The sequence below is a fragment of the Neofelis nebulosa genome, chromosome X (assembly GCF_028018385.1).
Source record: "Neofelis nebulosa isolate mNeoNeb1 chromosome X, mNeoNeb1.pri, whole genome shotgun sequence".
Lineage (NCBI taxonomy): Eukaryota > Metazoa > Chordata > Mammalia > Carnivora > Felidae > Neofelis > Neofelis nebulosa.
The window spans coordinates 42,007,581-42,018,810 of record NC_080800.1 but is presented as its reverse complement, the minus strand read 5'-3'; the positions used below and the strand labels follow the sequence as shown (position 1 = coordinate 42,018,810).

The following is an 11,230-nucleotide window of genomic DNA, read 5'->3' as shown; positions in this document are numbered from 1 at the left end:
GCCTAGCTGAGCCTGTATGGATATGGGAAGTTAATCTCCCCCCCACCTCCAAGGTACTGCGTGTGGCCCCCACCCGTCGCGGTGAGGTTATTTCTCTACTTTTGAGTCTCTGCGTGTTCTTCCATTCCCACCTCACCGCCCCCCCCCAACATGACTTGTGTAGTGAACATCAACACTGGAAATTGAGTATCTGCCGAGAATCCTGCGTGTGGCTGAGACTGGGTGCGAAGACCAGAATGAGGCGGGGTGGGGGGTCTTGCCAGGCCACTCACCCCCAATCCTCCTAACAAGTACCTACCCCGCCCCCACTCCCCAAATTGCGCATCCCCGTTCGGACGAGGGGGAGGGGAAACAGGTTGCGGCGTGGCGCGTGCGCACTGCCGCCTTCAGCACCACGGACAGCTCCTTCGCCCCCGCCTGCCGGCGCGCGCCACCGCCGCCCCAGCACTGAAGGCGCGCTGACGTCACTCGCCGCTCCTTCACAAACTCCCCTTCCTGGTCGCCTTGGTCGCGTCCGCGCCGCCGCTGGCCCAGCTGGACAGCACCATGCGGGGCGCGAGATAGGGGGGTACGGGCGCGACCATCCGCGCTGCGGCGGCGGCGACTCGGCGCTGCCTCAGTCTGCAGCGGGCAACCGAAGAGTCGCGTCGTGCCTGAGAGCGCAGCTGTGCTCCTGGGCCCCGCGCGGTCCGCCCCCGCGGCTCCTGACCAGACTGCTCCTAGGACCCCCTGCCCCGCGCCGCAGCCATGAACTACCTGCGGCGCCGCCTGTCGGACAGCAACTTCATGGCCAATCTGCCAAATGGGTACATGACAGACCTGCAGCGCCCGCAGCCACCCCCGCCGCCGCCTGCTGCCCCCAGCCCCGGAGCCACACCCGGTTCCGCGACTGCCACTGCCGAGAGAGCCTCCGTGTCTGCCCCTGTGGCCTCTCCGGCTGCCCCTAGCCCTGGGTCTTCGGGGGGTGGTGGCTTCTTCTCGTCGCTGTCCAACGCGGTCAAGCAGACCACGGCGGCCGCGGCTGCCACCTTCAGCGAGCAGGTGGGCGGCGGCTCTGGGGGCGCAGGTCGTGGGGGCGCTGCCGCCAGGGTGCTGCTGGTCATCGACGAGCCCCACACCGACTGGTAAGCCACTGCTGCGGACGTCTTCCCGCGGGCCTGGGTCCCCAGATCGTTCCACGATGAGCACTTAATCAAGCGCCGCTTGTGTGCCAGACATCTGGCCCCCTTGCCCAAACCTTCTTCGTTTAAATTATTATGCTGGGCGCTTCCTGTGTGCCCCATCCTTGCCCCCCACCCAGGCCTTCTCGCTCCATACAGGGAGCAGTTATCGGGCGCCTGCTGTGTACCTCCTTCCCAAAAGCCTTGGCTTGAATATATCCCGTGAGCATTCGAAAGCCAAATGTTCCCTGTCCCCCCAACCCTCACCCCAAAGGTCTTGTCCTTTAATGGACCCTGTGAGCATTTATCAAGTACCTGCAGTGTGCCTTATCGGGAGCGCTTCCCCAAAGCCTTTGGCTTCCATGAATTTTGTGAACGTACATTGAGAGCTTGCTATGTGTCTTGTCCCCCTCAAACCTTGCCTGAAGGACTTCTCTCTAATAGGTCTTGTGAACATGTATCCAGAATGTGGTATGTGCCCCACCTCAGCCCTCTCCCCAAAGACCTTTTAAGCTATTCAGTGAACATCGATTGCCTGCTGCGTATCCCATCCCATGGTCTCACGAAAAGTGTTGCCTTTAATGTGTCCTGTGAGCCTTTATTGAATGCCTTCTGTGTGTCCCAACTCCAAACCCCCTCTCCAAGGGCTTATTTCTCCCAAGGATCTAGGACGCATTTATTAAGTGCCTGATGTATGCCCTATCTCCAAACCCCTTTCTCGAACGTATTTTGCTCAAATGAGTCCCCTAAGCATTTTTAACCTTCTGTGTGTGACTCATCTTCAGACTCTCCCCTAAATCCTTTTCCTACGATGGATCTAGAAGGCATTGATTGAGTGCCTCATTTAGCTTCCATTCTCAGGCTACTTCAAAGACCTTTCCTTTGGTGAACCCACCTAGCATTTATCACCTGCCTGCTGTGTGAGCCTACTCTAAAGCTTTTTTCCTCCAGTATATTCAGCAAGCATTTATTGAGTGCCTACTGTTTACCCCATCCCCAAACCCTTTCCCCAGTGGCTTCAGTCTGCATGTGTTGAACACCTTCTGCATGGCCCAACCTTCTCCACAAAGGCTTACCTCCCATTAATACAGTGATCAGGTATCTAGCACTTGTTGTATGCATCATTTCAATCCTCTTTCCAGAGACCTTTTCTTTTTAATCACTCCTTGGAGCATTTGTGGAGCACCACTGTGTGCCTGATTCTGTGCCCTCTCCCCAAAAGCCTTTTATATCACAGATAAAGAATCAACATTACATGGACCAATCTTCTGCATCCCCATTCCCTTCCACAAAAGACTTTTCCTCCAGTGAATCCAATGATTGTATGCCCATCCCAACCCCCGCCCCCGCAAAGACCTTTTCTTTTCATGGATCCAGTGAGCATTTATTTATCCCCTGCCAGGTGCTCGATTCTAATCACCTTCCCCCAGGTGCCTTTTCCTCCAATGGCTCCTGTGAGCATTTATAGAGTGCCATCTGTGTGCTCTATGTTCACACCTTCTTCCCAGAATCTTTTTCTTTTAGTGGATCTGGTGAGCATATGTGCAGTTACTGTTTTGTGGAGGGAGTAGATACCCCTTCCTTACCCCTAGTAGAACCTGTGCCAGTCATAAAGCCTCTAGCTAGAGTTCTTTCTTTTGATAAATCTAGAGCCCAGTTTATAAGGATTACTCTTTTCCCACTCCCCTCGGGGTCCCTAGGATTCCCTCTCCCAATCTCAAGTCCATACCCCCAAAGGGTCTTTCTTCTATTTAAGCCAGTAAACACTTATTGAGTTCCTACTGTATAAGGGCCATTCTCAACATCCCCTTTCCAAGTCTGGAAGTTGCTGCCCCATCTCAAGAGCTCTCTCTCCAGGGGTCTACTTCAATATAAATTTATTGAGATCACCCCTCCACCCCAGGAGCCTTTACCCAGCAGCCTTTCTCTCTATTCAAAGCCATTTATTCATTCTACAGATATTTATTGCATACTTTCCATGTGTCAGAATGTGGGAGGCATTCATTTAGCATTACTATATACCAGGAAGAACTCTCCTTCAGTGCCATTTCCTTCTAACCCCAACCACCAGCTGTATTCTTTTTGCCTTTTTGTCCATTCAAGCCCACAATTGTTTAATGAGCACTTACTGTATAAGAACCCTATATTCAGTGCCTCTTTCCCTCCCCCCCTTGTACCCCCAATTCGCCCTTCAACAATCTCCATCCTGCCTTTGACATTAGGCAATCCTGAAAGCTCATAATGTGCACCTACTGTATTCTGGCTAGGTCCCTTCCCCCACTTAGTAGCCATCTTCCCACCTGCTCTTCCCCAACCAATTAATCCGAAAAGCATTTATTAATCTCTTACTGTATTCTTTTCAAACAACCACATCCTCTTTGCTCCATCAATCCATAAAGCAGTTCTTAAACACATGCTCTAATTCCTTCACCAACACCCACTCACACAGAAGCCATCTTCCTGGCTAACTTTGCTCCACTGAAGTCAACAAACCTTAATGGGACCCCTGCTGTATATTGATAACCACCGTCCTTTAGACTTCCCTTCTCCACTCCTACACTCCCAAGAAGGTTCTTTGCCATGTTTTCCTTCATCCAATTGAACATTTACCAATTGTCTCCTGGATACTGACAAGACCCTCCCCCTTTCCATAATCACAACTCCAACAAGCATTCATTGAGCACCTGCTGAATTCAGTGAAAGGTTCTTCCCTTCTCCTTCTGTGTCTCAGAACACCCCCAGCAGCTGCGCTAGTCTTTTCTTCCAGTCAATCTAGCAAATGTTTATTTAGTGTCTTCTATAGATAGGATGGGATGGACAAAGATCCCGTGTACATCAGGCTCCACGTGGCAAACAGAGACCTCTGCATCACCAACCTGCAGGCATAGCGAGTACCATCCGCACTCCAGCCTGGAATAAAGGAGGAGTTGTGCAAAGTCTGTAATGGATTGTACACTTAGATAGAGTCTGACAACTTTCCCACCAAACCTCACCCCTCTCATTCTCTCCTGGGTCTCAAATCCTCTGTGGCTTAAAGTTGCGAACTCTGAGTTGAGACTCATCTCCTCTTTTTAGAGATAATTTGGTTCAGTGTTTTTTCAAACTGTGGCTCACCTGTTGGCTTGTGACCAGCATTTCATTTTCTTCATGAATCAGTGTAAATGAAAATAGAACATAACAAGAATATGTTACACATTGTAAGTGCAATTATTATTATTTAGTGTAACTGTTACTCCAAGAAATATAATCAGTAATGTATACCATATATTATATGTGACATATACTATATAATACATTTGCTATATAATAGGTTTATAGTATATAATACATATATATATATGTATGTTTTTCTTCATGAAATGGAATAGAATAGAGTAGGAAATATCAGACTCCATTGCACACAGTAAAGGTAATTTACTAAAGCTTTCATTCCAATTATATATGTATATTTATATACTTTCTAGGTACATATACACATAGTATGTGATATGAAATATATTATATGTTATATATTATATAAGCCATACTATATTTGCTGTATAACATATTACAGATGTCATATAATATACATTACATATATAGGACAGGTTATTGTGTATCTATGTGTATAGTGGGTTATATAAACTATATCTCTTACTGTGGCTTCTTTTCTTAGACTTCCCTGGAAGCAGGCCCTGAGACTCTGGGGTTTGTGTGCAGTCTTCTTGGGGAGAGCTCTTGGGAACAACACCTGTTGCGGGGGAGGAGTGAGGGAACAGGATTTAGCAGAAGGAAAGGTTGAGCGATGATGCAGCCACAACAGAAGCCTCAGCCAATCCTCTGGGGGAGCTCTGCGGCTAGAATGACCCTTCAGAGTTACCCCAATTGGGGCGGGGTATCCAGGCTTTTGTATTCTTACATCAGTCAACCATTAGCCACAGGCTGCCCCCTGGAATGAGGCATAATCATGGGGAAGGCAAATCCCTCCTGCAGAGGCCAACTCCCAGTGAGGGACAGCACTGGGGGCCATCAGTAGCACATATTCCCAGAAGCCCGGAGAGAGATGAGTAGGCCTGAAGGTGCAGGTGGGAGGCGTGAGGTTCTGGGGGGAGCACAGAGTCTACTCCTTGCACTGCTCAGATTCACTTGCTTCTTAGAGTAAGTTTACCCTGTCTGGGAACAGCATTGCAGCCTGGGAACAGGACTGTAATTGGTCTTGTTTCCTGGGGGAAGCTTGAAAGAACACGGTTAGTGGGATGAACGACAGCCCCCACTGCTGCACGTGATAAAAGTGGCATAAATAAATGATATGCATTGGTCTCCTTCTTCTGCGACACATTCTAGGTTCCCCTCACCCCAAGCTAGCACCCCTCTTGGTCTCAGGGGCTTACCCGATGAGTGATTCATCCCTTCATCCTCGAGGGATCCCTGAGCCCTTGGTCCCCATGCCCTTCCAAGGCTGTGGCTGCTGTACTTGTTCATTTGCCATCAAAGTCATACAAGGAGTACCAACAGATGCCTAAGTGGATCACCTGGGTGCCATGCATATTCCTCCCTGCCCCCACTGTGCAATAGCAGCCCTACCTCCTCCTGATGTTCAAGGTCATGTACCCCTGCGAAGACAGTGATACATTCCTCTTCATATCCGTTTGGCATGTGAAACCTGAAGTGTCCAGGTGGCATCCATAGCTTAGAATGTAATAGAATTCTTGCCGTGTCCCCTGGTAGCATGTTACCCCTTGGAGAACCAGGACCTCTAACCTTGCAGAGCCTTGAGGTAACAGGAAGCACACATCCCAAAAGTGGATCACTGGGACTGATGGTAAGCTGGGCCTCTCCTACTTTCACCTCTGAGTTCCCGGACCCGCGTATTCTACCCATTGGGAACACAGCACAAACGATGGGTTGTCGATTTCGGGTGTTTTAGAGGATGGTGCCCCATTCTTTCGTGGTATCATTTCCAAGCTAGGATCTTAGCAGTGGCCGCAACAAGTTGTTTCAGGCCAGCACCTTCCAGGTGGTGTGGTATATAACGTCATTAGTTGATTCCACGGTCATGGGCCCATTTGGCACCTTTTTTGCTGTAAAGTGTGCCCTTCGGTTTGATGCAGTGTTATGAGAGATCTCATACTGGTGAATCAAACGTTGTGTAAGTCCTTGGACAGGGATACTGGCTATGGTCCTGCCGTCAGGAAAGGCAAACCCACATATAGAATATTCCAGTCCAAATGAATCATTAGTCTTTCCAGGGTGGAAGGCGCCCGAAGTAGTCGACTGGCCTCAATGTGACCAGTTGGTCTTCTTAAGGGAAGGCACCATGTCAGGGACTCAGTGGTGGTCTCTGTTGCTGGAAGATTGGACCCTTGGCAATAGCGCGGTAGGCCCCACTTATAGCCTCTATCTCTGCTAATGTTGCTACTTCATTCATGTGCCCATCTGCTAGCACTGCGGTGGCTGATTTGAGAGGCTGGCTGACATCATCTGGCTGACTCATTCTGTCTACCTGGTGGTTCAGTGCCACTTCCATTGTGGATGCCGTCTGGTGGGTGTTAACACACAATGCAAAGATCTTCACTCCTCACTTTTTGCCCCCTCCCATGTCCACCCCCATGTGTCCACCCACGTTTCTGTGTCCCAGACTTCTTTGTCCTGATCTTTTTTTTTTCAGTTTTTATTTAAATTACTTTCAGGTCTACAACGTAGTGATTCAATACTTCCATACATCACCCAGTGCTCATCACCTATTTCACCCATCCCCCCACCCACCTCCCTTCTGATAACCATCAGTTTGTTCTCTATAATTAAGAGTCTGTTTCTTGGTTTGCCCCCCCCTCTCCCCCCCCTTTTCTTCCCTCTGCTCGTTTGTTTTGTTTCCTAAACTCCACAGTATGAGTGAAATCACATATTTGTCTTTCTCTGACGGACTTATTTCACTTGGCTTGATACTCCTTGTCCTGATCTTCTAATATTTTTCCTTCAAGGCCTCTGATCAGCCAAGCCATCCTCCAGTGCCCATCAGCGAATATATATTCTAATCTTGGCCCACTTCTCTTTCCCTGTTAAGTAGACTACCGGGCGCACAGCCCAAAGCTCTGCCCACTGGGAGCTCTGCCACTGTCTTTCAGGACCACTCTTGAGTGGGGCTGTCGTACAGCCGCTGTCCATTTTGGGCTTCTCCCCACATACCAAGCCAGTCCGCCCGTGAACCAAGCTTAGGCTTTTTCTTCCTTCCTTCATCAGCTGGTCGTAAGGGGTTCCCTCATGAGCTGAGGGAGGCGCTAGATTACCTGCTCAGTCCTGCCTGAGCTTGATCCCAGCTGCTGGATCCACCTGACTTAATTACTTGGTGGGCCTGGCAAGACCCAGCCCTTAATGAGCACCTGGGTGCATAATCACCTGGTACCCCATAGTCAAGCATTCTGTCTCTACCAGGGCCCAGTACCGCACCCGGAACCGTTTCTCAAAAGTCACGTAATTCTGTGCTGCAGATGGCATGGCCTTGCTCCAGAACCCCAGGGGCCTCCCACTCAAACTTCCCAGAAGCTCCACACTGCATCTCTTCCCACCACCGACACCTCCAGTATGGTAGGATCTGCCAGATCATGTGGCCTAAGTGGAAGGACTGCTGGCACCTCAGCCTGGACCTGCCGCACAGCCCTTTCGGCTCCAGCCCCCATTCAAGGGAGGCAACCTTATGCTGCATCTGAAAAATGAATCAGAGCAGTATTTACAGGTGTGGGATATGCTGCCTCTAGAACCTGAAGAGACCTACTAAGTGTTGTGCTTTTTTTCCTTATGGTGGGAGGTGCAAGATGGTGTTCGCCCCATCATTTGGAGGGGCTGTCCTGGCAGGCCTTGGACCACTGTGTCCCTAAAAAGTTTTACTAAGGTGGCAGGCCCCTGGGTCTTTGTAGGGTTTATCCCCTACCCTCTGGAGTGCCTGTGTCTTGGCAAGACAGGGTGCTAATCATGCCTTGCTCATCTTGCCAAATCAATATGATGTAATTGATAGAGTAGTCCAGTGTGATATTCTGTGCGATGTCCAGACGGTCCAGTCCCTCTGGACTATATGACGATACAGGATGAGAAAGGTAGCAGAGCCCTATGGCGAGGCCAGAAACAAATATTGCTGTCAGTCCCATGTGAATGCGAAATGTTTCCGATCCTCTTTTCTGATCAGAATAGAAAAGAGTGCATTCACTAAGTCAATGGCCACCTGCCGCACTAGGACTAGTTTGCACCATCACCCTTAGGATAGATATAATATTATCTTTGGTTTGCTGATTTGATCAGGGGAGGGGTGTGTAGTTTCAGAGGCATCCATTTGGACTTCCCCACCACAATAGCTCTTACCCCACAAGCCAAGGAACCCATGAAGGGGTTCCAACAACTACAGATATGTCCATTTTATTTTATTTTTTTAAATGTTTGTTTACTGGGGCGCCTGGGTGGCGCAGTCGGTTAAGCGGCCGACTTCAGCCAGGTCACGATCTCGCGGTCCGTGAGTTCGAGCCCCGCGTCGGGCTCTGTGCTGACAGCTCGGAGCCTGGAGCCTGTTTCCAATTCTGTGTCTCCCTCTCTCTGCCCCTCCCCCGTTCATGCTCTGTCTCTCTCTGTCCCAAAAATAAAATAAAAAAAATAAAAAATAAAAAAAAAATAAATGTTTGTTTACTTATTTTGGGAGAGAGAGAGAGAGAGAGAGAGAGAGTGAGAAAAGAGGGGGGACAGGCAAAGAGAGGGAGAGAGACAGAGAATCCCAAGCAGGCTCCGCACTGCCAGTGCAGAGCCCGATGCGGGGCTCGATTTCACAAACTGTGAGATCATGATCTGAGCCAATATCAAAAGAGGTGGATGCTTAACCACATGAGCCACCCAGGAGCCCCAAGGACTGTCCATTTTAATTATGCATTTGTGAAGCGAAGAAGTGACCACTGGGTGGACCTGTGGACCCAGCGGACCCACTGTGAGCAGAACCTGAGACAGGTCCTCATTTATTACCTTAACGCTACCGTGCTTCTCAGTATGGGTCGTGCTACTCTCACTAGCATATTCCTTATTGATTTTTTAAGTTGGGTATATCCTCTGGGCCCTCCCATAGAACATAGTCAGTGGATGAGTTTTCTAGATTTACATAGTATATCTTCTCTAACATGTCTGCTTCTTTGAATCCTTTGATCCTTTCCTCCACAATCCTCCGTGGAAGATTTGGCATTTCTGCGTCACTTGGTGTGGACCATTGTTCTCTCCAGCCTTCCACAAGTCATCCAACAGTGTATCAGCAGCATCTCCTAGAGTCCTTGCTGGTCCTTTTAAGGACACAGTGGTCCTTTTAAGTTGTCCAACTTCATGTTCCACCTCTTTGGTCCATTGTCCTTACGACCCAGTGTCATGCACTTTTACTCCTGCCAACACATATTGGCCAGACTTTTCAGCCTCTAAGTATTATTTCTTTCCTTCCTTTGCAAGCTTAGAACTTCTCCATTCGGATGTGCTAGGACTTGACCCTGCTTATTGATCTGGTTGCTAAGAGGGGAAGGGGGTAGATTCTGAAAAGGGCAAGCTTTGTTTTATAAGGGACCTGCTTCATTTGAGGTCTCTGTATTATCTTCAAGTAGAAGGAAGGTTTATATTCTAACAAGGAGGAATGGGCTACTTCTGCAGGCCCAGTGGGCTCAGGTGAATCAATAAGTTCAAGGTGTTACATGCGTCTTCCCAGATAGCCCCACCTCAAGTTTCAGGGCTTCACTCTTGTCCCATTAGGACCCTGAACGTGGTATAGGAGGTGTCCTGGGCCTGAGAATTCAACCTTTTCTGAAGTTCTGCTACACTTATGATTATGTCCAAAGCCTGGTCTTCCCCTCTGTCTGCCCTCTAGTTGCAGAAGATTAGGGTCCCTTTAAATGTAGCCAAGGGGATCCTCGGGCTTTCACATTGTGCTTTGAATCAGTGATTATTCACCCTGAACATGTCAGATCTTTCTTCAACCGATCAATGGTGTTTAGCAAATCGTCACCCCAGCCTGGTTACCATCTCCCTCGCACCTCTCAAGTACCAGGGATATTTCGCCAACTGATAACATCCCCCTCCCCCAGTACCTCATTACAGTTCACCACCAGTAAAAGTCACTGCTACCCCCAAAGCCCAGGGGCCCACACTCATGAGAATAAACCCCACGCTGCATCTTTTCCCATTACTGACACCTCTGGCATCATGGGATCCGCCCGATCATATGGTTCAAGTGGCATCCTGCTTGCACCACAGCCCAGACCTGCTGCAGAGTCCTTTCTGTAGTTTCACATCTCTGGCCCACAGTCTTAGGTTGTGTTCTCTGGAAAGAGATTTCGAGGCAGGTATTTATATGCAGGAGGCTTACTGGAGAGTGCCTTTGGAAGCAATACCTGTGAGGAGGCAGGGTTGGGCAGAAGGAGAAGCTGGTCCACAATACAGCTGCGTCAGAGGCCTCAGCTGATCCTAGGGGGACCTCTGGGGCTGGGATGGTCCTTCAGAGTCAGCCTCTGTTGAGGCAAAGAGGCCAGCCTTTGTACTCACTCATAAACCAGATATAAGACACGGGCTGCCTGAAGTAGGTGTAACCTTGGCCAAGGCCAAGTTCCCTATGACAGAAGCCAGTTCTCAGCGGGACATAGCCATAAGCTGTTAGCAGCTGACATCCAGGGTGCATTGGCCCTGAAGAGGAGATCTGAGCAGAGTGCCACAGTATTCACTATGCTTATGGTCAAAACAAAGTTTGAAAGACAGTGATATAGTCTACGCTCATCATTATTTTATAAACGAAAAATGTGCAGGTCTCAGAGAAATTCTCTTCCAACACTTGCGAGGGGACAGTGTCAGTAATGGAGTGTGTGTGCGTGCGTGTGTGTGCGAGAGAGAGACAGAGGGAGAGAGAGGTTGGGAGGGAGGGAGAGGGAGAGGAGAAAACGGCCGTGCTTGGGGTCTTTGGGATATGTCAGTGAAGTCACTAGGGCCTGCTTGTGCTGTGCGTGTGTCAGAGACCCTGAATGTGTACACATAGGTAACCCCAAAAGTGGCTCCTTTCCTCATCCGTCTTGTATGACTGGAGATGAGCTTCC

General features: G+C 49.4%; 1 protein-coding gene across 2 annotated transcripts in view; it reads left to right on the top strand.

Annotated features, from left to right (window-relative positions):
• The first annotated feature begins 580 nt into the window (after positions 1-580).
• The window catches only part of SYN1 (synapsin I), a 51,633-nt gene continuing 40,983 nt past the window's right edge, over positions 581-11,230 (top strand). Inside the window, exon 1 of one of the 2 annotated variants that reach the window (XM_058714647.1) lies at positions 581-1,124. In XM_058714647.1, coding sequence (XP_058570630.1) covers positions 748-1,124 — 377 coding nt within the window. In that variant the 5' untranslated portion in view covers positions 581-747. The remainder of the gene's footprint in view (positions 1,125-11,230) is intronic. The other variant, XM_058714648.1, reaches the window with a different exon arrangement.